Source organism: Lonchura striata, chromosome 4 (assembly GCF_050655825.1).
Source record: "Lonchura striata isolate lonStrDom1 chromosome 4, ASM5065582v1, whole genome shotgun sequence".
In the NCBI taxonomy this organism is placed as follows: Eukaryota; Metazoa; Chordata; class Aves; order Passeriformes; family Estrildidae; genus Lonchura; species Lonchura striata.
In genome coordinates this window covers 12,792,477-12,818,055 of record NC_140706.1, presented here as the reverse complement: position 1 = coordinate 12,818,055, position 25,579 = coordinate 12,792,477, and the positions used below count along the sequence as shown (strand labels likewise).

Genomic DNA, 25,579 nt, shown 5'->3' with positions numbered 1-25,579 from the left:
TCTTCTTATGATCTTTTTTAAAACCATTGAGTAGTTCTGGAAACTAGGAACAGTGTTGGTCAAGAACAGAAAAATCAAAAGATAAAGTGATGACTTGTTGACAAAGGGAAGAAAAGATTCATCACACTTCATTAAGGCTGTTTCTTGAGCAAGTCCTCCAGGTAGATGCCCTGCACAGTTCAGCTCTGGAAGTTGCCTCATTTCTGGGCCACCCTCACAGAAGCAAAACATGTTTGGAGAAATTAATCTCTTGGGTGTACAGTAGTTAATATATATTGACTTTTCTTTTTTTCCAAAGCATCAATAAATTCAGCTAAACAGAACCTCAATATCTATGCAGTCACTTCTTTTATGAACTGCATGCCTTAGATATTGGTATTATTTGTGAGTGTAATAAAAAATAGAAAGGAAATAAAGTCCCTCTCTGTGAGAATCAGAATTTGTTTACATTTCTTTCCATAACTAGGAGAAAACCCTTTATCATACATTATAAGGTTCACTTCAGTGCTCTGATCCAGTGATGTCTTATGTGAACTCAAATAATTGTCAGCTCAAGCTTGTATTTCCCAACTCAGTGACCTTTTTATGGCTGTTGAGAACTGCTATGCACCTAGTATTGGTCTTAAAGCCTATTTCTATGTAAAGGAACAAAAATTATGATTCAACACAAACTGCATGATTAATAAAAAAAACTTTAACTCAATATTTTAAGGTTTATCCTACACAACAGTTGGGTTGTTAGCACTAAAGAGAAACATTTACTAAAAACCTTGATTAGAGTGGGAACAAAGTTGACTGAAGCCAGCATAATCCTTCCACTGATCTCAAGGGCCTTTGTCTGAATCTATCCTTTGTCTGAATTCTAATCCTTCTTTTGCATCCTTTTGAGAATGCAAAATCCATCTAATTTGATTTCTCTGTGACATGTTGAAACTATCTTTGAGGAAATAAACCTTAGCATTCTGCAAGGACATGGGCTGCCTTCACTGCCAGCCAATGAATTTTCAATGATTCACATAAAATTTTGGTTTACTACACCCAGACTGAGACAAACAGGTCTTGTGACCCATGGAGTTTTGTTGTCCATGGTCTCTAGGCATCACCACTGCCCTGGAGGAGGAGGTGGACAGTGTCTGTATTTTCTGTAGAAGTGTTATTCAATTAGATTAATCTTAGCTGGACTAACTCTAGCTGGTAGTTCTGTTATTCACTTCTATGGCTAAATCTTTGCTTAAGCTTCAGAGGCATTTCTTATGAAATTATGTCTTGTAATCAACCTGAGTTTAATTCTCTGCTGTATAAATAAAATGCTGTTAGTTTAGCTTACTTTGGTTTTATGGATTATGAAACCACATTCATGTTCCAAAAGCAAATAGAGAAGTTTTTTGCCACTATTATTTTTCTCATCACATCTATCAGGTCTCTGCTGTTAACTAAGCAATCTAATTTATTTGTTCTTTATTCACAAGGAACTTTTTTGTTTAGCCTTAGATATTTTCTTTTTTGACTGTTTTCTTACAGATCCTAAGAAATTATATAACCAGAAGGAACGATGTTAATTTAAATTACTGCATAGCACATTTTTTTCAATGATTTTGTGTAACCTACTTAAAATTAGTTGTTTTCAATGTAAAGTGGTAGCCAATGAACAACCTATCAATTTTTTCCTGAGAAAATGGGGCAATTAATGGTTGAATTCACCAGACATACTCCTTTCTTTTGTAGATGGATGTTCCAAGTCCAGTCAGTAAAAACAGAGACAAAAAGTTATGAATTCCTGATTGATCATATCACATTAAACTTTTTTTTGAGATTGTACTGAATTTCAAGCTTTAGAGCAAGTGGCATAATTAGATGTTTTTCAGTTTATTATAATTATTTAATCTAATAAGGGATACAAAAGTGTGACCTCTGGAAGGTTAATTATGGTCATTAATCAAGGTGAGCAATTCAGATTCTCCCATTTTGATGTATATACACATATATATATAATTCCTGTCATTTTATCTGACACTAGCAATGCAGTCACCTAGATTTGGTCATTCCTATTGAGATTTCTGAGAGTCCTCTTCAGGTGATATAATCATCATTCTTTTACCACTTACATAGCTAATAAATACTGTGTTACACCTCTCCAGTGCTGAACTGCAGGGCATTTCAATTTTAACCTCATCTCAAGATGAAGATAGGCTATTTATTCCTTCTATTTCCTTCATGAGCATTCAAGCCCCATGATAGAATTTAAGAGATGAAAGCTCTCACTAGCTGCCAGCTGCTATGGACTATATCAAAGACTCACTAAATTCCACATGTACAGCTCTCTCACTGTTTTCTTCATTCTTCGTGAACTTCCTGGCAGTCCAAAGGAGGGGAAGTAAGACAGCCTTTGAATTTGGATACATTATTTTTCACAGACTCAGACTAATTCATGGTGGAAGGGACCTCCAGACACCTCTGGCATAATGATCTACCCAAAGCAGGGACAGCCTTCAGATCAGAACAGGTTATTTGGGATTTATCCAGTCAGGTCTTGAAAACCAACAAGGATGAAGACAGCATGACTTCTCCACCTCTTGATTTAGGAAGCTGCTTCTACTTCACTTAATAACATCAGAAACAAACTGATGGAAAAGGTAATTAAAACTGCAGATTCTTGAACCTAAGTCCTTTGTAACCATTGTGAGACTTTTCAGGGAGGACACTCTGACTGGCAATGAACACGAGCTGAGCCATGTGCATGGCTTTACTCCATGCAGAGAGAAAATCTTCTAGCACATGGGATGCACACAACCTGATATTATAAAAGATACAAGCAGATTATTAATCGTTCTTTCCTACTTGGAAATTATATGCAGCATCTTCTTACTCAACTTTCATCCTTCAGGCAGGTTTTTTTTAATATTTTTAGCTAAGGCAATTGAAGAAATCTAGAAATGGTTTCATGGGAAATATCAACAAATGGCAATTAAATTGTGAGGGTTTTCATTTTTTTTTCTCAATTGTTTGCACCTTTGAGTTTCTTGAGCCAGTTTTTAGTTATGCCTTGTCCTGTCACTGAGAAAGAGACATTGAAGGTTTCTGTACCCTCATTCCTATGTGGCTCTGTTATTTTTGCATGCAAAAACACCTGGAGTAGTACTGGTGCATACTGACAAAGTTGTATTTATGAAATCGGTATCAAGGATGCTTCCATAGTTCTGCTGATCATTGCTTGAAGAACTATTAGAGAGAAGCCCAGGGCATGTTTCAATCCTAATGATGGTATGATCCTTGTAAAAGTCCTTCAGTTTCTTCTATGAGCTGGTTCAAAGTACTTGGATTATGAAATTAGTGTTTCGATTAATTCTCTTAACTAGGGATATGTGTAACCGGAAAACCCTGAAATTAAGGTGCTGATTTCACACCCTGCTGTTTAAACATCTTGTTTAAACAGTGGTTTAGTGAATTAAATTACAGTATTTATCTAGAAGAACTAAATATAATAGACTCCAGAAGCCCTCAGTTCTGAATACATCCAGTAACTTGTAATGCACCTGGGGATGCCAAGTCTTCCCCTCGACCCTCCTGAAGCCTCTCTGCCCTGCCCCTGGCTGGCAGTGGTCAGTGCAAGGGGAGAGCAGCGCCTGTGTCCCTCTGCAGTCCTTGGAGCTCTCAAGCAGCTGCCTCTGGCAAGCAGAGCTTTAGTGCCCGTGGTGTCACCCAGCAGAGAGCTGCTGAAGGCACACTGCACCATGAGGTCCTGCTTGTCCTGTCACCCACAGAGAGCTGCTGAAGGCACACTGCACCATGAGGTCCTGCTTGTCCTGTCACCCACAGAGAGCTGCTGAAGGCACACTGCACCATGAGGTCCTGCTTGTCCTGTCACCCACAGAGAGCTGCTGAAGGCACACTGCACCGTGACACCATGCTTGTCCTGTCACCCAGCAGAGAGCTGCTGAAGGCACACTGCACCGTGAGCCCCTGCTTGTCCTGTCACCCACAGAGAGCTGCTGAAGGCACACTGCACCATGAGGTCCTGCTTGTCCTGTCACCCACAGAGAGCTGCTGAAGGCACACTGCACTGTGAGCCCATGCTTGTCCTGTCACCAAGCAGAGAGCTGCTGAAGGCACACTGCACCGTGACACCATGCTTGTCCTGTCACCCACAGAGAGCTGCTGAAGGCACACTCTGCACTGTGACCCCCATGTGTCCTGTCACCCAGCAGAGAGCTGCTGAAGGCACACTGCACTGTGAGCCCATGCTTGTCCTGTCACCCACAGAGAGCTGCTGAAGGCACACTGCACCGTGAGCCCCTGCTTGTCCTGTCACCCACAGAGAGCTGCTGAAGTCACACTCTGCACTGTGACCCCCATGTGTCCTGTCACCCACAGAGAGCTGCTGAAGGCACACTGCACCGTGACACCATGCTTGTCCTGTCACCTGCCCTGTGAGTCGTGCGCCTCACACATCGCCAGGCCTGTGACCCCAGAACTGCAGTGTCTTACTGCATAAACTGGTTTACCTTTGGGCTTATAATAGCCCACGCCTTTCACTTGCTGTAAGAGCATTCAAGCTATCCTGTTTGAGGTCAGAGGCAGGGCTGTGGGGCCAGCAGGCTGCCTCAGGGACTGAGGGGCTGTGCTGCTGCGTGCAGGGCCGTGTGCCCTGCGGTGCCTGCCCCAGCTGCGTCCTGCCTCTGAGCAAAGTGAGCAGAGCAACAGTGGGGAGCATCCCTTTGCTGGGAAAGCCTTTATGGTTTGTGCACATCTGTATCAAGTATCAGCCACTGCCTGAATTAGTCATGGAAGGATAAGCACAGATCTAATTTTATCACTCGACTTTCTGAACATTACTGACACAAACTGAATGAAGAATATATGTGATGTTACATACTGTTGTCAAGGGGATTTGTCAATGTTTTTTCTGGTGGCTATAAAAATGTATAGACTGTTTAATGATGAAATACCATAGCAGATATTCAAATTGTTTGAATTGATCTTCTTTTTAAAAATGATAAAAAAGGCACTGTCTTGTAATGAGCAATCCCTGGGTGCTGTATTTTTATACACATAGCAATAGCTCATAAAGATGAATTTCCCCTTTTGATCAGTTTTATTCTTGGTGAAGTGCTAATGACTGTATGATTCTTCATTTTCTTAAACTGGGGAAAAGAGTTTGGAGTGCTGTTGAATGTATCACAGATTTTAGGAAGCCACAAGGAGATCCAAATGTACTTGTGTATGACCCCAATCTTTTTACCCACATGAGAAATACGGAGTTAGTTTGTGCTTGTTAAAATTCATGAAGGAAAAGTTTAAAATATTTAATTCAGCTGTCAAAATATTACTTACTTACTTACTTTCATGTAAAGTTATTGTTGTATTTTCAAGTCATGAATCAACCACAAAGACTGTTCAACAGGAAATCACAATTCCAACTCTTATCACAAAACTATTATCAGAAACCAAGGACCATATTGTCACTAGAAAATATAGAAATCATATGAGCAATAGCTCTTTCAAAAACTCTTTCATCACTTGAGAGATTAGATATAACATTGCATTTAGAATTTCATAGAATCTCCTATGCTAATTTAAACAAATTCAACAAAATACAATCATGTTTCATAATATAAACAAATATATTTATTCCTGCAGTTTGTCTCACAACTTCACCCATATGAAATTAAGGAAGGAAAGATTATAGTGTGATACATGGTATTCCAAGTGATTACAGGGGAAAGGAAAGAGAATTCATAGTCTGGAAGATTTTGGGTGAAATAGACTCTAGGACAGATGTTCCTTTTATTACACAAATAACTAGAACTGCTGCTGAATCAGACAATTATAGGTAGCATGTAAGTTGTGCAGAAGACAGTATTTCACAATGAAATATTTATATAACTTTAAATTTCCATTCCAGATAGTTCTTCATAATGAGATCCTGTTCCTCACACAGACATATATATATATGCATTCTACATTATTTCCAAATGTGCAGAAAATTATTCAAACTAATTTCTTATTCATACTGTTTTTCCTCAGCTTCCACTACACAAATTATAAAAATAATTTTAGAATACTTTATAATTTCATATGAATCTCAGCAAGGGCTAGAAAGCATGGAATCCAGAATCCTAAGGAAGGTGTAGGTTTCCTTCTTCCGTCAATAAAGGTGTGAAACCTAGGTGATGACTGAGCTCATATCATGCAAACAATACATATATTATAATTGCTTCTGCTATTTTATTCCTGCATAATGTTTACTTTAGAAGTCCTTCTCTACTTTAGATTTGGAAAAAAAATTCTGGTGTAACACATTTTCCTTTTGCAACACTTTGCTTTTTTAATTATTCCATTTATGGACATGTTTTGAAAAAACTTTCCTAGGAAATGTTCAAATTGGAATAATCAAGCAATCTCTTATCTAAAAGAGATTACAGAGGTGGGAGTGCTTGCAGCTCATTTGCAGACATTCAAAAGCTTATTTTGCCAATTTATGGTTCCTTGTCTATTGAGGTAAAAAAATTCAGTCCAGGGGCCAAAATTGTTGCTCAAGTTGCTCAACTTTTGCCTGGCCGACAAAGCCGAAAGATGAGATTTCCCTCCACAGGGCCACACCAATGGCAGTAATTCTGGACCAAGAAAGAGGGTGGGAATGCCTGACAGTGGTGGAAAAAAATTGTTTCCATCCCTTCTCACAGCAGCATGATCTTAGGTCAACAGAAAATAATCCTGAAAGTGCAGCTCTCTAGGGCTATTGCTCTCTTGTGCCAAGAATGACAGAGTTGAGCTGATGGTTCAGCCTGTCATAATCTCCACCTTCCCTTATCCCTGCTCCTTTCCCCTGCGTGGTACTTGGTCACATAGCCAACTGGGGACCTGGGAGTGACAGCAGAGCTGCTAGACATACTTAGTTAGCACAAGACAGATCACAGGACTCTGCTGTATGTGAGTGACCATGCATGGCAGATTAGCAGGGTCTGGCAGACAGGGAGAACCACCTATGCTTCCAATTAAATGATTTCTGTCAAATGTGGAGTCCCTGAAGCAATCAGGCACCTTCTAGATGCAAATCTGCCTTCTCATTTTACTGCTGCTATAAAGAATAAAGGACATAATCTTGAAAACCAGACCCATGTCAATGCTAACCATATGAAAACAAAACTACAATAAATGGAAACCCAGAGAGCCTCTTTAGTATGTTTTCTCAAGGGCAGCAAAAATATGTAGATAAAAATAATTTGCCTTTATGTATTATATGGTTTTCATTTGGTTTGTAATGATTTAAGTGATTTAGTCTTCATACTCAAATGGGGAAAACTTTTAAATTGAAGATTTCCTTTGGGTATAAAATGTAATGTTTTCCTTTCCTTATTTTCCAGAGACATCAAACCTGACAACATACTACTGGATGAACATGGTAAGTTTCTCTCAAAATCTCTAATTCCTGAGATCTCAGTGACATACTTATGCCATGCTTGGTAAATCAACCTCCAATATTGAATTCCTACCTAAATCTGGGCTTTCTCAGAAAACCTTGTGGATTTTGTGGTTTTCCCTCCTATTGCCAAAGAAATGTGCAGATCAGAAATTTTCAAGGTCTGAATACAAATGAATTTAATATGAATTGAAATCAGCAGGGACACTTGGAAAAAAAAGTTAGTATTTTGTTAACAGGATTCTGTGAATCACCACAACCATTTTTTAGGTGACTACTAATATAATAGTACCAAGCAATTTATATTCTCCTTTAGAACTTCTGAAGGGCCAAGAAGTTCCACATAGCAAATTATTTCTCACCTAGATATCTAAAATATTTAGATAGGAATTATGGAAATTTGACTGCAAAGTTTGTCTCCATACATGTAGCTCTGGCTTAAATAGCATAAAAAGGAGCAGACAACAATAAACAGTTTTGAACTTTAACTATTAATTCCATGTTCTTAAAGATAAAAGACATGGTATGAAAGAAAAACAGCTTATTTCTTTAAACTTAAATTTTAAACATATACTCTCTCCAATAAGTATTCAGTTCAAATGTCATATATCTTCTTGCAACTGTTTATAGGGAAAATATGAGAAATGTGGGTAAAGAGGGCATTAACCTTGTATTATTTAGAACAGAAATATATAGAGGAAAAAGCCGAGTTAGAAAAAGGAGATGTGTGCTTGCTACGGTGGGAAAGTCTAGTGCTTTGTTTACTTCCGAAATTGATTAAAAGCAGAAAATCTCTGGTAAACTATAATATTGACATTATGCCAATGGTGGCATTATGTTTCAGAACCCATTGTGAGCTGCTGGGTGTACAAGTAAAAGTTGATTAAAGAGGCAGCATTCTGCATAGATGATGCTTGTTCCTGGGAACATGAAAGCTAATAAAGCTAAGTGATATTGGAGTTTTAAACCATCTAGAACTTCAGCAATTTAATGCTTCAGACCCATAAGTGTTAATGCTCCCAAGGCTCTAGTATCAGCAAACAAGCATGAAATAGAAATATCTTGCCTTTAAGTCCTGGTGAATTAAAGATGTCAACAGCAACACAAAATGAGTATTTTAAATCTCTGATGGACAGCCTTCCAAGCACAGTCACCTTAATCTCTCCCTGTCCCTCATCAAGGTCAATTAGTGCACAAAACCAGCCTCTCGTGGCTAAAAAACAGACTCTCTTGTGAGAGCTTTCCTATGGAGACTCAGGCATCACAAAGAAGAACCTACACTACGATGCCAAATGAAGGGGATTTTTTATGATTATAAACTATTCAGCAACAGTTACTTATAGATAGCTTGGGAATTTTGGGATGGATGGCCTCTCTTCTGCAAAGCAGCAGAGTACTGTTCCCTCATAGCACACCTGCAGACAAGGGGTGCAACAACAGACCTCTCCAGACAAGCACACAAATCTTGGTCAGAAGAAATGATCAGTTAATGGGTTCAAACAGGTTCAAAGACCTGTCATGGAAGGACAGAATTCCTGAAGCCTGTAAAGGGTCTGTACACTTCAACTCACTAAAAGTGGTGATATCAGTAGGACAAGAGTCTGTCCCATGCTAATTACCTCAGGCTTACCTTACAGAAGTGAAGTTCGTTTGCAAGAAGAAGGCTATTCAAAGTCCTTAACAGCTCTGATTAAGCTGCAACATAGTAACATCAATTTAACAAAATCATCAGATTTCACTCAATAGAAAAATATGTTGAATATATGCACCACTAATATGTTTGGCTTCAGAGCAAGCATAAAATATTCACCTAATATGAGCCTAACCAGATGTACAGGAAGGAATTTTATATTAGCCTGTGGCCTCTAAGATGGCAAAACAGTTTCCTATATGCTTGACTTTACCCCTAGGTCTTTCGTACAGTTCATTAAACAAATTATGCTTACAAAAAGTATCATGTAATTGGATATGCACAACATTTCTGACTGAGACTTTGTCTCGTGACTTAGGTTACTTTGGCCTCACTGAAGAAACCTATTCTGGCTGAAGTAAAAATTTAGTGTTACACCATTCACATTGCCTTACATCTTCAAGCAGTTAAATTGACTAACTTTCATAAAATATACCAAGAATACATATTATAGATATTTGTGCTCAGTAAAACTAGTTTCACTGTAATTTATCTGTATGGCTTAGGGAACATACCTCAGGAATACAGAAGATTTTTTCTTAAAAACGATCAATCTAATTCACATATTTTAAAAAAGAAACAACAACAACAACAACAACAACAACAACAACAACAACAAAACCAAAAAACGTATACAACATATTCAAAATCATTCTGGCAGAGGAAGTCTGAATATTTCCATATGCTTTTCATCAAAGCCACATCTCAGCACTGCTGATCAGATATTCTGATGCATCAGTGAAATAAATGTTTGATGATCCTGAAAAGCATAATGGTACATGAGAATGGGATAGCCAGCCATTAAAAATGGTATTCAGCCCCTGTCAGAGGATGATTGCATGGTCCCCTGGAGAGAATACACATCCCAACTCTGAGGAGAGAAATTAGGGATGGTTTCAGGGTTCATTCTCTGAACCAGAATCAGACCCTCTAAGGAAATTAATTCAATCAATAAAGCTCCTTCTTTAATATTTCTTTCTCAGCTTTCCCAGAAAGCTCTTCCTCTTATGACTAACACTAATCTCTAAATTTAGCAGTAGTTCTCTGTTCTGCTAACATATATCTGAAATAGAATTATTCCAGTGACAGCTGAAGGGACTACCTCGTGTTTCATGGGAGCTATTGCAATTGTATTTTACAGAGAAAAGCATTTTAGAATTCTCTCAATGACAGAATTCTGGTTTCTCTTCTATTCATTCCATTTTAATGCTTTAAAACAATATAACTGAAGTCACAGCATTTAGATCTGGAATCTACTAAGTATGGTCCATGCTGTATTTTTGTCTAAATATCAAAGAAATTAAAGATATCTTTAAAAGTTTGTATGATCTATTAACTATGATATCAAAGAGACAGAATTTCTTAAATGCAGTAAAACAAGCAGTGGTAAACAAAATAATAAATTGACTTTTTAAAGAGATGATAACATTTTTTCTATAGCTATTTGGAGTAGAACCATTGAAATTAATATTGCTGGTGGTTCTGCAAAAATTGCAAGCTCTCCTTTTACATCCAGGCTCAGCCTTTTTCTAAGTGACCACACCATCAATACAATCTGTTTACAAAAAGCCTGCAAGGGTTTGAATACTTCTCAGGCAAGTTTTCTACAACATGGAAAGAAACATGCAGCAAGATCCGTGCTTGGTTTACTGAGGAAGGACTCCCTGCTCAGTCAGATCCAAGATCTTGGCCAGCATTTTGCTGCAACTGGTGACAATAAGAAATATTATTTGTGGAACATGCATTCTGTCACTTTGCCATCAGATGCTTCAGTGCTGCCTATCACCCACAAGTTTTTGTGGTAGGATATTAGAGCACCTTTGAATATTCAATTTAGAATGTGAAGAAAGCCTTGTTAATGAGTTTGTTTGCTGCTTCCTTGAAGCTGCAGCTGGTCTTGGCCTCTATAACCTCCTGGAGCAACAAACTGTGGAAGTTTACCATCCTTCAAGAAAGAAAAGCGTTTTTTAAAATATATTTTAAAAGGTTCTTCTTTAAAACAAAAAAAAACCCACAACAAAACCAAACATCTAGAATTCCACAATTTGATGAATAATAATTTAAAATCACCAGTTTCAATATATTCAAAAACTTCTTCAGTACCCTCCTTTCAGAAGAAGACCCTAAGCTTTTTTAATGTCTCCCTACTGGGGAGATATTTCGTCCCTCTCTCCCTTGCCATTGATAAAGTTACAGATATCCAGGCTTTCAGTTTCAGGGCAGAAGAGCAACCACAGTGGATCAACAACCCATCTAATTGAGTTTCCTATCTCCAGGAGTCTCCAAAAAGTGAATGGCAGTGCAGAATATAAGAAAGACTAGTTTTTGTGGGACTTTCCCCATGTACTCACTCAACCTCCAGCTTCTTGTGACTGAAGCATTTCCTGGCTCAAGGTTTTCACAGTTGAACAGCTTCCAGTGACCTTTTCTGAGATCTTTTCTAGTGCTTCCTTGAGTAAATAGAACTTTTATCATCCTTAATATCTTGTGTTAGGATCCTTAACTTAAATACAGATTATGTGAAGACTCACTACCTAATTGTTAATTTTCAAGGTCCAATTTGCTAATTGCACTGAATGATTGCTATTTCTAATCTAGAAACTGTCTCCTAATGGCTCTCCACACTGAAATCAAAGACTTAGTATTTCACTATTAGACTTAACAGGGTTATTTACATGTTATTGGGTTTTGGAGGTTTCTTAGATGGATTGTGGCATCTGACTGCAATAATTTTACTCAATAAAATAATTTCACTTATGAGTGAACTAAATTAATTAAAGCTGGAATTAATTTATTATGTATTATTATATTGGTTTGTGATCATCACAGTTTTCCTTAAAACTCTATTACCTTGAATACATTTCAACTCTTATTTGGAAACTCTCAGCAGAATTGAAAGATGTAGCCAATGAGCATTAAAACCAAAAATGGGATGAAACAAACCTACTCAAAAATAAATTACTGGAATCTCAATATTAACTTCTGAATACCAGAACTGCCAATATTATTGCTGTATACTGATGTCTGAGAGACAATTTGCAGGGAATCTATCTTATTTAAGGCTCCAATGTTGATTAATAAGACAAAAAGTTTCAGCATAATTCATCCACCTGAAGCTGTCTAGATTTTGAAAGTATCTGAAACTTCTACATGCCTACATGGCCATTCAACAGCCTAACTTTTGAAGTGCAGGGCTTTGCTGAAGCAATCTACAGCCATGCAATTTCTACCAATCTCCCTAATGATAAATGTCAGACTGCCAAGTCATGCCAAGTTCAGGTGGATACAAACTCAAACTCTCATACGTAGTGCAAATGAACCCAGAGAGGCTTTTTAAAATCTTCATAGGGTTTGACTTTCTGAGACCAAATCAGATTTGACTGTATTACTGTTCTGAGATTTACAATCAGCTCTGGTGCTGCTGAGTTGATGGCATTAACTCCAGTATAATATTTCTTCTCTCTGACATCTTTGGTTTCAGATTCTGAGAAACTCAATGAGGTTTGAAGTCATGTACACTTTCCTCTGCTGAATGTTAGTCAGCTAGCCCCAGCCAGCTTTCAGGACTTGTTCTAATTGTCAGTATGATTTGCTCAAAAATTAAATCCAAACACAGATCATTTGCTGCTTACTTCAGACACTGCAATTTCAGGCCATGTTGAAAAGTGAGACATAGAAGTCACATTGCATAAAGCTTTCCAAGTCATAGGCTGGTCTGTAGGTAGAGTCTTAACTGGAAGCTGACTGAAGGAGTGTAATTTTGAAACAATTTCCACTGAGAAATACTTTCTTCAAATGTATGTGTGTGAAATGGTGTACGTGAAATCTGCAGTTGAGATGGTTTGAAAAAGTCACTCTTCAGAGAGTCAAAAGAATGTGGTTATTTGCTGTTTCTTCCCTTCTCTTGACCATCATCTCATTATATATGGGGTCATGTAGCTCCAAGGATTAAGAAACAAGCTCTTTCCCTGGACTAACTTGAATTTAGTTAGGTCTGCTGAATCTGTTGTGTACTGCTCTGCTTCATTGTTCATAACAGCTAAATCCAAGTGACACTGACATTCTGTTTAGTTCAATATTATACCAAGATACAGACATGGTTTGGACATTTAATACAATGTTCACAATCATACCCAGAAAAGGAGATCAACTACAAGGTGTGACACTCAGATGGGAAAAAGTTCCCACAAAGAGAAATTTTGCAAACAGTAAGAAGCAAGTGGAATACCAGCATATTCACTGCAGCAATAGCAACCTTCCCTTTTCCTCTATGCAAGAGTTGCAGTAAAAACTTGTCAAAGAGGCTGATTAGAAAGACTCCTATAGAGAACTGGGGGCCAATTGTCTCTTGAAATGTTTACACCAGGAATAAAAAACAAAACAGAAAAAAACCAAAATGAAACAAAAACCAACAAAAAAAAAAACAACAAAAAGCAATGCAAAGCAAAACAAAACAAAATGGAAAAAAACCCCAAAAAAACCAAAAAATCCCCCAAAAAACAAAACAAAACAAAAAAACCACACAAAAAAACCCAAACAAAAAACCCCACAAAAAAAAAAAAAAAACACAAAAAAACCCTCCCTCCCGAAACCAAATCCCCCGAGTCCTTAGGGTTACAAGAGTTGAAATCATCCAGTGGTGTGCACAGGCAGGCAGAGCTCCACCTCAGCACCCCTCCAGCCCTCCTTCTCTGACCACAGGCACATGGGTTCACCCCTGCTCTGCCTCTGACCCACACAAAGCCCCTCTCCATGCCCTCAGCTCCCCCCAGGCATCTCCCCTGCAGAACACCTTCCCTTCATTGGCTCACACCTTTTCTCTGCCATGTGTAGAGGGCTTCCTGGCCTGGGCACCTTAGGAAAAAAGTGTCAATAAAATGCAGGCAGGTTTTTGAAAAAATTGCAGAAAAGTGGGTAAACCATTTCATTGAAAACTTTTGCTGTGTCTCTCATTTGGAGAAACAGCTTTAAGTTTAGCAGTGGGAAGTACCTTCTTCCTTTCCCCCTTCAAAATCAGCTCAGATCTCGCCAAATTAGAGTCCTAAGAACTTCAGTTCACACATGCATAGCTGCACAATTAGAGGTTGGCTGATACATTTCCTGTGGACTTTGAGCAGGATCTAGGTTAGCTTATTGGAGCAGCATGACATTTTGTTGAGACTGCTCTTCCTCCATCAGGCACCATGGTAAAATCCATCAGTCATTTGTTACACTCTTCTCATTTTTGGCAGCAAACATGATTAAAAACCTCCCTCACTTAACAACTGCATCATGCCCAAAGCCTGATCCATTCTGTGGATTGAATGAGACTGAGACCTTGACAAAAAAAAAAAAAAAGAACCCACACAAATTTGTCACTCAGAAGTCTAGCTCAACACATAATATACTAATCCTGATCTGAGTGCAGAGCTAAAATGGGGAAGGGAGGCCCTACCCCTGTCCTCCATGGCACTGCCAGATGTAATCACAGTGAGGGTAATATCTGCATCACTCCACAACACTAGTCCTTGAGCAAAGATGCAAAACCTGAAAGAAGACTTATCAAATTAAAGCTTTACATATTTTCAAGCTGGATTTCTATTCAGTTTACCTGCCTATAACAAACCAGGATTAACAACTATTACTTCACAGTGGTGGAGCGATTGAACCTATGCTATCCCAGGAAAAGAGTAATAGAAGGTTTGGGTCATTCAGCCTCACCAGTGCAGTTTAAATCATGTCTGGCTGGTCAGGCAGCACATCCTCAGGGTGACTTCTGTCACTTACTGTTCCTCTTGACACCTGCCACCTTGCCACAAAATGAGTGATGATCTGGGATCTGCTCCTGTTACATACACATCTTCTGCTACTATGGATCTCATGTTTTAGTTATTGTGTGATAAAAATACCATTTTTCTTCTCTCCTCCCTCTTTGTCCTGAGAAGACTCAGAAAAAGTCAGGCTGATGGTAACCTGTAGTGGATGCAATTGTAGACAGTGTCACAGGTACCCAAGATGTGAGGGGTGACTGTAGCTGGAGATGAGGCAAATTTCACACACAGCTTCTCATTCTGCTTCTGCATGTTACTGTTCTGAGAAGACAGAGAGAATTACAGAATAACAGAATGGTTCTGGTTGGAAGGGACCTTCAAGATCACCTTGTTCCAACTCTCCTGCTGTGGGCAGGAACCTTCAATTAGACCAGGTGAGGAGACTCAGAGCCCCACCCAATCTGGCCTTGAACACTGCCAGGGATGACCCATCCACAGCCCCCTGGGCAGCCTGTGCCAGCATCTCACCACACTCCAGGTGGGTCTCCCAAGGGCAGAGTAAGAGGAATCACCTCCCTCAGCCTGCTGGCTGTGCCTCCTTTGATGCAGTCCAGGACAGGGTCAGCCTTGCAGGCTGCAAATGCTCTGGCATGTCCAGCTTTTCATCCACAAGAACCCCCAAGTTCTTCCCCTCAGGGCTGCCCACATCCAGGTGCAGTACCTTAGACTTGGACTCCTAAACTTCATGAGGTTCTTGTGGGCCCACTTCCTATCTTTGTTCATAGCATTAGAAGATTCAGATCAGCAAAAGCTGTTCAGGAGTGCAGACAGGTAGTGGTGCAACCATGCAAGAAAAGTATTCCATCACTGTGCTTCCAAACGGATTTTTCTAGTTAAGAGTAACATTTAAGTTTCTATTAATGTTACATATATTTCCAATTGTGTTTCTTTCCATTATCACTTAAATGTTAGCTAAAGTGAGGAATATTTGTATGATGTGCTATTTTAACTTCTGATTTTACTTTGTGTAATTGCAGGACACGTTCATATCACTGACTTCAATGTAGCAACCATAGTGAAAGGCTCAGAAAAAGCTTCTTCTATGGCTGGCACAAAACCCTATATGGGTAAGTTTTCAATGCATTTTAAAATGTAAGAAAAGTTATATATTAAGGCTGACTAATGGCATAGCAAAAGGATTTTAGGTTGTAAAAGCATAAAGTAGATGTGATCAACTTTTTTTGATAGTATATATGTGTGTCAGCAGTGAAAATCTTTGGAGATAGAGGATGTTGTTTGGATGTTCTTTTATACAGCAGCTTGATCTCTGCACTCTTCTAGTCAGGTTTTGTTTCATTTTGTGAATTCAAATTCAGGAGAAATTCAACTGTGTCACTTTCTGTAAATCTCCACATCTTGAGACAAGAATATATTATATATTTGCACCACAAGAATATATTATATATCTGCTTAGATGAAATGAGCAGCACAGCACAGGATTGGGATACAGAACATTAGGAGGTCCAGAGAAAGATGGGAGACAAGGACAAGATTTTACCTTTTCACACTAATGAATCTGGTCTAAGTTCACTTCAGCTGACAGTTGTTCCACTCCTGAAGCCTCCTCCCCAGTCATCAGATCTCCAGCGTATCCATCAACTTCACAAGAGGAAACAGTACCCAAAAATTTCTGTTCTTTCCTTTTTGAGGCTATGACACCATCCACAAACTTACTTTTTCTTCATTGTGCCTTCCTCACCTCTCAGAAATGCAAAGATGCTGCAAAAGCCTCATTCAGAAAGAGTCAGAAGAATCATCCTTGCATTTATTTGGAGCTGTAAGAAGACAGCAAAGCTTTTAGAGCTGTAAAAATCCTCTGTTTCAGATGAAAAGTAATAAGTAAGGATTCTTTGTCACACAGTTTGGGTACCAAAGCTTCAACAAACCAAATATTAAGTTTGTGACAGATACAGCCAGACAGTCATTGGTGCTGTTTTCCTCTTTTAGCTTATACCTTTTATTTTGTGAGGATTTCTAACTTCAGTGAAATTCTACAAGGACTTTTCAGTTGCAGTGATTTCTGATTGTAAGGCTGTATCAAAGGCTTTCCATGTGGCTTCTCCTGAGATGTTTCAAATAGAAAAAAAAAACCCCAAAAATGGGGAGGTTGGCTCTATGGTTGCTGGCAAGTTTCTATTATCAAGAATTCAAATGACAATTTAACCTTGGCGTAACAAGACAAAATAACCTTCAAGCATGGTACCTGCTGAGTACCAGAACCAAGGAAACTTCACAGCTTCCGAAAGACATGCCTTATGCTATGCTGATTTTCACAATGATGACAGCATGAGATGTGATGGAAGCTATTTCCCCCTCTTGAAATTCTATAAAGTCTTACTTTCATGTGGATCCTGTTATGTTTAATCAGATATGAGGGGACTCTCCAGCCTTTCCCTTAGCAGATACACTTATAGGATTTCTCACTTCTTGCTATGGCAAATTTAAGGAACTAAACAGAAAAAAATTATTTCTAAAGCCCCCATTCCTCTTTGAGATCTGATGGAAATAGGCTAAGAAATTGCTAGGGTGTAATTTGTTCACATGAAGCATGACCAAATTAAAATGGTTTCTAGGAAAAAAACAGAGTGAATTGATATTGTGTTGTAAAAATGCCCTAGCTGTTCTGATTAAGATGACTATCTTATAATGCTAAGCATGGTGTGAGTCAACTCCTGCAGCCTTTGCTTAATCCCACTTCACATTAGCCTTTTAGCCCCAAACTCTTTGCTTAATCTCACTTCTCATTAGCCCCAAATATTTCAGCCTGAAATATTCCCTGCCTATTTCCCTACTTATTAAATGTTTATGCAGAATGCACTGTACCTGAACCTGAATGTTTCTCTAGAAACTGTCAATTTCCATGTCCTCCCCTTCTCAGCCAATTAATTCAAACAAGTGAAATACCCACCACGGGCAGGAGCAAAGACAGGGACGGCAGTATTTGGGAATAGGAAAAGGCCAAAAGGTTGGCAAGGCAGGACACTTCCAGCTGCCTCTGCAGCTTTTCCTCTCAAAGCCAGAGACCTGAAAAGCTGAATGAGATCAACTTCTTAGAGTTTTGGGGTCCTCCAAGTTTGTCTTGTGTTTTCAGGTGGTTGGGACTGTGGAAGGCCATGTCTGCCTGTGATTTGGGAAACTTGTGTGTAAACTGTGCCTGATTTTACCTTCACAAAGTCACTGCTCAAACCTTTTACAATACCTGTGACTGAGAGTTCTGTCATGGCTTTGGCGTGGGAATAGCTCTTTGTGAACTCCTACGGTTTCAGGCTGTCATCCTGCCCTGGCAAGCAATGCAAAATGTCCTTTGAGACCAGGCTGGCTTCTGGCAGGCACAGCTGCTGCCAGAAAAACCACAAGCACTTGTGGAGGATCCCCTCCATTGTCCATGGGCTGCTCTGTTCAGCTGGGGCTCTTTCTGCCTGCAGAAGGATTTTACTTTGGCCTCTTGTGAGAAAGGGAAGTGTTTATCTGACTGCAAGGCCTTGCTACTCTCAACACTGTTCCATCTTTTTGAGTGGAAAAAAAAAAAACCAACCAAAAAACCAAATAAAAGGGTATTACTTCAATTTCTCCCATTTGAACAAGGCTGCAAGAAATATGTGTCTCAAACATGCTCTATGCTAGGCACCCATCTGCAGTGATGGCCCTCTACCCTGCAATAGGGTGCTCAGCTACAAACCCAAAAGTTAAACAGTAAAACACATTTAGAAAACATGACAGGTGTCACCTTTCTTTTATTCCTCCCTTTGGCAAATTTATGTGTGTTTGACTCCTATAGTATATGCTTTTTCCTTACTGAAATATTTTGGAATTATCAATTCCTATAGATCTGTGTATTATTTCTGAGTTTTGCAAAACTTTTCCATTCACAGGTTATATTTTGGAAAGGGTTAAGATTTGGGGTTTTTTTAATGTGGGTTTTTTTGTGTGGTTTTGTTGCTGTTGTTGATTATTTTTGTTTTGGTTCTTGGGAGCTTTTGGTTGTAGTGGTAGGAGGGTGTTGGGGGGACTAGGTAGAGCCTTTGGTGTTTTTCTCAGCCAGATACTGAAGATATTCAAATGATACACTGTGACTTTACCTCAAATCAAACCAATAAAATACGTTTTATTACACAAGTACACCTGCCAAAAATCCAAAGTCAATAAAATCAGTCATAAATTATGTGAAAGGTTTCAGCTACCCCATTCCCATCTCACAGGCTTGTTATCTCTGGTTTTCACAGCTCCTTTCACAGGCTGCTGTCATGGTGAAGAATGACTGTATGCCTGAGATTACCAAAGTATTGTGGATTTACACTGGTCCACTGAACTTCTAAAATGTATGAGTCATCCATATTTATTAATTAATACTCTGTAGGTGTACTATTGGACTCAGATGAAAGCCAGTGGATGTCCTGGTATAAACCTTTCCACATAGAAAAAATTATTCCATAGAGCTAAATTTGTTTCTCAGTTGCTTAAAATATAGCAGGGAAAATTCTGAGTTGAGTTTTCAAAAATCATCATTCTTTGGTCTTGTACTCATATTAAACAGTGCTCTGTAATTAAATATTGTTCTGCAGCTCATTGTATTTGGAATGCAGTTAAGGCAGTGTTTAGGTTTTTAAAAATCCTACCTTTATCCTACAGGGGGTTTGACAGCCTGTCAGCAGAGTTTCTCTGGCCATATCATTACTTGACCTTTTGTTCCCAGGGAAATCCCATGATGTCAGCATGACAAGGGAGCCTTCTCTTTGTTCTGATGAGCAAGAACTAAGAGTGGCTGTGTGAGACTTTGAGCTGCTGAAATAAATATTTCCCACACTGATGGGATTTTCAGCTCATGCTAGGAGCTACGTGGCTGAGGGGATTAAACACTGAGCTGTGAGCAGGCACTCAGGGTTTGGTTCCACTGTGACACTAGTGAGTAGGAACATAAGCAGCTGAGGAACCTCAGGAGATCGGAAGAGAAGTTATTACCTCCAGCTGCTCTTCACCTCTGTGCTCTCTGACCTGCTACCATCCTTTAATATATTCCAGCAGAACTACTAATACTATCATTTCTTTGACTATTTCAGTTAATAAAGACTGCACTCTGAGTTCAAGAGGTAGTTTTGGATGGGCTTTTTATTAGTTAATTTGTTTGTTTGTTTGTTTGTTTATTGCCTGCCTAAAAGGGCCCGGTGTGTTGTGGAGCTCTGCAGGGAGATCCAAGGGGAGCAGAGGTGCAGCAGAGGTGGCAAACAGCCCCCAGAGGGCCCTTCTGCTCCCTGGATAACTCCTGGGTTTTGATCAGGCCAACCCCTCAGGTTTTTGCATGCATAAACTGGTGCAAAGACATTCTGTAACCTGGTGGGGGTATGTGAAACAGGAGCATGGAGCAGTTCCTCTGGTGTGTCAGGTACAGTCTGTCCTGAAAATCCCATTACACAGACACGCTGATTTCAGTACTGGGCAGAACAGCTGCTGTCTGTACACTGGAACAATCTTCCAAACACCAAATGGATATTTTTGAACACAATCCCTTCTAAAAATTGCTAGAAAAGCAGGCCCTGCAGCCACTGTGAGCTTTTGTATGGAGTAACGAAGGTGCTTGTGTACAATTTCATGTTCAATAATGGGAGGCCATGGCAGGCTCATTGCTGCTGGGCTTTCTTTCAGCAGGGGCAGCAACTCGAGGTTGTTTCTCTGAGGCTGATGCAGATGTTCAGCCACTAAGGGCTTCTCTGTGCAAGGTCAAGAAGTGAGTTCTGTTCAGTGCTTGAGTAAAGCAGAGGGTTGTATGAGGATAGCACGCTGAATAAGGGCAAGAGAGGTTATATAGCCATATGGAAAACTAATAAGGCATTCTAAATGCCATGTCTGTTTTCAGGTAATGGTATCTAAATTATTTACTTTGATTGAATAATTGCATTAAATATGAGTATTAAAACTATTGAGGTGTATAATGTGAATAATGGTGGAAAATCAGTTGCATGGCTATAACAAGTATAAACCTCACGCTAGAAAATTGCCATCCCAGCATGCCCGGGCTTTAAGCAGCATTTTGTCTTATAAAATAGAAGTTAGCAGCTGGCTAGTCTAAAGCTCTGAGTCAGAAGGCTGACCATTATAATTTAGACCTTTTTAGCAATAAGAAAGTAAACATTAGGAGCTAAATTGATAGTTTACCAAATCCACATTTCTATTCAGGGATAGGGAAGTTGTTTCCTTCCATTTTCCTCTTGAAACAGCTTCTACTCTGGATAGAAGATCACTGATTATTATTGTAGTTTGATTTCTATTTTTTATTTAAACCATGATCCAGAAAAATTACTGACCCCTGAATTTATTTCTCAGGGGAAAAGTGAAAATTACATTATCATTACAATGCTGAGAAAGCAATTAATTTTTCACTGAAACATCTCAGTTCAAGATTTTTGGAATATTGTCATGCCTTAAGCCTGATTCAGCAATGTGAAACTATAAATGTGTTCTATACATCATCATTCACACATTTAAAATTTGCAAACATCTAACTTTTTAACAGCTTGTCCTGTGCTAGTCAATCAAAATATTGGTTACGCTGTGTGTATTGTATATAAGTATATATATATCAATTTATACACACAATTTTTTTTCCCCAGGATCAGGGACTAAGATATGGAAGGAGAGTGATATCTGGCAGTGTCATATTATGCTGAATGTCAGTTAATGATGATGAGCAGTGTCAGGGATTTCATTCTTACAAAATATTTTGGACATATCCACCCATTGGATCAATTAAAAAAAAAGAGACACAAAACCACTAGGTTTTGTTTGTTTCTTTCTTTGTTTCATTTTCAGTTTCTCATATTAATAACACTGGCACAGGACATTGTGCAGGAACTGATGACCAGATGTCATTGGCAATATTTAGCTTTTCATTGACAGTCAGATCCTTACAGTAATCCATCTTGTAAGACTGACTTGCAAGTTATTGCTCAAATAGATTGATTTGTTAGTTTGTAGATGCTCCATCAGAAATAACAGCAGCTTTTCTTTTTGCCAACTGCACCAAGAGATAGATTTCAAATTGATCATTTTATCATGGACAGCATTTTCAAACTCATCTCTGAGCACCAAATTAAAAATAGTCTGAATTTCAGAGACCCAGAGCACTTACAATTTATCAAGTTATGATATCAATGGATACTCAGCAGATTTTCAGAAATCCTACTTAAAACATTTTATTCTTTGTACAAAATGGTCTTTCACAATAGGAAAAAAAAGAGTGAAGATTTGGTTTAGCATTATTTGCATTTACATTGATATTCTCTTGTATTTCAAGTTAATGAATCATATTGTTAAATACTAATATCTTGCCACAAATAAAGGTAGATAATTGCCAACCAGCTACATGAAATTTCCTTTTTTATAACTTTAGTTTTGTTACAGATCTCTAGGAAAATATGCATACAATATGAGATGCATCTACATAATTTACATTTCAGATCATATGACTGGTATGAACATTTTAGTGGATAGTTATAACATGAATGGATTTGTTAGAAATTACTCACTTTTGCACAAACCTACAGAACGGGAGTAAGGATATCCCAGTATGCCATTGCTTCTGAGATGGATGCAGACCTACTAGATTTGCTTTCACATTTATTTTGTTCATAGGTTGTCCTCTAGTATGGTTTCATTTTAGAGAGAAATAACCATTTATTTACTTCCTACAGTCTGCAGTAGTATGGCATTATTAAAAAGATACAGTGCAAAAGCATCAAAATGTACTCTGAAGACTATTTCTTTTAATTTATTAGTTGGAAAAAATTATTGACTGGAAATTTTTATTGGGGACAACCAAGAAATGCACTGAAGCACACAATACAGTACAAATGTGGATCTATTTGTATGACTTTTCAAGGAAGCAAAGCAGGTAAACAACAAAGTAATCAAAGTATATTACTAAGAGAAAACTATTGATGCAGCAAAGAAACAATAGAAGGATTTTTAGCTTGGCTAGTTGCCAAAGTTAATATGTGCAATTACTTATTATTATGTAAGACAAAGAGATATTTTATTTGTTCTGTTAAAATTAGTACAGATGTCCCATCTTGGAATGGCATTGATATTTAAAGGGTGTTTCTTTGTCATTTTCAAAAAGTGCATGAAAGGTGTCAGATCACACTTTGCAAAGCATGAAAAGCAATAAAGCAAACAAAAAGACTGCACTGCTTCCGAGTACCTGACTTTTAAATTTCCTGGTCCTTTGGGTGACCGGTTTTCCTGAGCAGAGGTGAAGAACCAGTGCAGTTCATGATGACTGCCCAGAGGAAGAATCCATAAAGATCCCATTGAGGCTTTCTGTCACCCCAGAGGATGTCATCCCACCCAGATGTGCTGTGAGGAGCTGTCTGCTGGAGCTCCATTAGGATCACAGGATTGTGATAGCAGAGCCCCCAGGAGCCTCTACTGCAACTCTGCTCAAAGCAGGGCGAGCAGAGAGGTTGGACCAGGTTCCTGCTGTTGAGTCACTCTTCAGACAGCTCTAGGAATGTGCAGATCCCCACCATGTCTAAGAAATCGAGTCAGGGGGACCTGTGGGATCTACCAACTACAACACTTCTCTACTTTTCTTTGAATTCACTCTTGTTGCTAGACTTGCTATTATTTGATTTATCTTCACTGTTAAAAAGTTAAGCTTCTGCCATGCAAATGTCAACTGCCTTTCCCCTAAGTGTGTGTGATTGTAACTACAGCTCTTGGCCAAAACAAACTGCAGGATCTAACCCAATATTGAACCATTTATTTTCCTGAAAAGCCTTTGTTCAGTAGAAACTCCTAAAGGAAAAAATATGAAACTCTTGTTCTTGCAACAAACGCTTGTTCACACAAACGCTTGAAGGCAGAATACTTCTGCCTATGTAGATGCATAGGGGTAAAAGATGAAGTATTCTTCTCATCCTAAATCTGTTATGGTAAGAGGGGATATGTTCACAACAGGTGCACACAGCAGAGCTGTTGCTTTTGTTCCAAGCTGGCAAACTCAAATCTGATCATCCTTTGGAAGAATCTACACAGAGCAGGCTCCAGGATGGCTGTCAAAGCTGACCCTGGGGTCAAGTTCAAATTTTAAAAGATTATAGATATTTAAGTAACAGTGTTAAAGAAAATCAATGCAGCATTTGATCTTTCCTTTCAGAGTATTTATTTGCTTTTATCCTAACCAATTTGCACTCTGAATTGGTTCTCCAGGCATAGTTATTTCTTACAGCAAACCTAATATTATGTCCTGTATTTAATAGCTCTAGTTCTTCAGAGCTTGGTTAATTCCATGTCTTGGAGGGTCTGCTGTCTTTGTGTAAGATCATGCTCTGTGTCTGAATGGACAGGCAAACTCAGAAGTCTGCACACAGCCTGGAAGCCTCTGTTTGCACCTAATGTCTCAGTTCAAAAAGACTTTTAGACACATTAAGCACAAGCTTAGTGTGAAATGGGTACTCAACAGCCTTGTCAAAATAGAGAAAGGTCTTTTGACTTCAACATGGTTGAGATTTCACCCTGAGAAAAAACCTGTATATAGGATACCGTAAATCATATTGCACCCTCTGTCAGTTCCTCCATCATGAGAAGAGAGTTCTTACAACTGCTTCACTGGAGCTGATGGAATTCAGAGAAGCATTCCAGCTGGGCTGAAAATAATGCTGTTAAAGTGGGCAAAAAGGGGCTATCTGCTTTAAAAATTGGGACATTAACTGCTCATATTCTGACCTCAGAATGCCATCGGCTTAAGGTGAGAAAACAGCTTCAAAACTCCAAGGCAAAATAAAGCATTTTATGCTGATCTGCTTAATGTAGGATGAGTTGACCTTGAGGATTTTAGAACAATAAAATAAAATAAAATTCAATAGGTCAGTCGCTAAATTAGCAAAACAACTGCACTACTCTGGCAATGTCATAGGTTACATCAATAAAGTGCTTTCACCTCGATCTGACAGAAATCAGGTAGTAATCTGTCTCATTATTAAAATGTTAAAGCTATAAAAGAAATAGTCAAACCAGCATTATACCTGCATAGTTCAGTAAAAAAGCTGAAAGGCTATTTTCTGTAATGAGATATTGTGCATCATCTAGGCATGGTGGGCAAAAACCGTAACAAATGGGGCTAAGTCAAGCAAACCTTCACTACAACATTCCTGTGGTGATATTCAAAATGTAAGTTTGGTGCCTGATGTGAATTTAAATGCATTGATCCACTAAAGTAATAAAAAGAATCCTGCTTATGCTCTCACCACCTATCTGATAGACTGCACACCTGTGAGATATGCCTGCACATCAGCAGCATGCACACATGAAGATATAGCATGTCAAGGGAAGCTACGTCATCTGGAGGTGAGAAAGTGTTAACTCAGTGTAATGACTCTTAGGGTATTGTTGATTTATGTCATCCTGGATCACAGAGATCCACCGGTTGTCTATTCTCCAAACACATGTATTCCAGAAAAAAATATTTATTTAGGTGTCTTCAGATATCATACCAGAGATGTTTAGACATGGTCCTGCTGGTCAAAGACCACTTTCATACATTCACTGATATTTTGTTCTACAGATTAAAGTTTTGCCATAACTAATGAATGGATGCTGAAATCTTCTATTATATTTGGCTCAAGTCAGGTCTGGAGTTGTAAATGATTAGGTTGACATCCATAA

The 25,579-nt window shown here is 38.7% G+C and overlaps 1 protein-coding gene across 2 annotated transcripts in view; it reads left to right on the top strand.

The window, feature by feature from the left end:
* STK32B (serine/threonine kinase 32B) overlaps nt 1–25,579 on the top strand; it is a 161,323-nt gene that overhangs the window by 99,950 nt on the left and 35,794 nt on the right. For both annotated transcript variants that reach the window (XM_031504578.3, XM_085577686.1), the window contains exons 5-6: nt 7,365–7,402; nt 15,898–15,987. In XM_031504578.3, the coding sequence (XP_031360438.1) occupies nt 7,365–7,402; nt 15,898–15,987 (128 nt within the window). The remainder of the gene's footprint in view (nt 1–7,364; nt 7,403–15,897; nt 15,988–25,579) is intronic.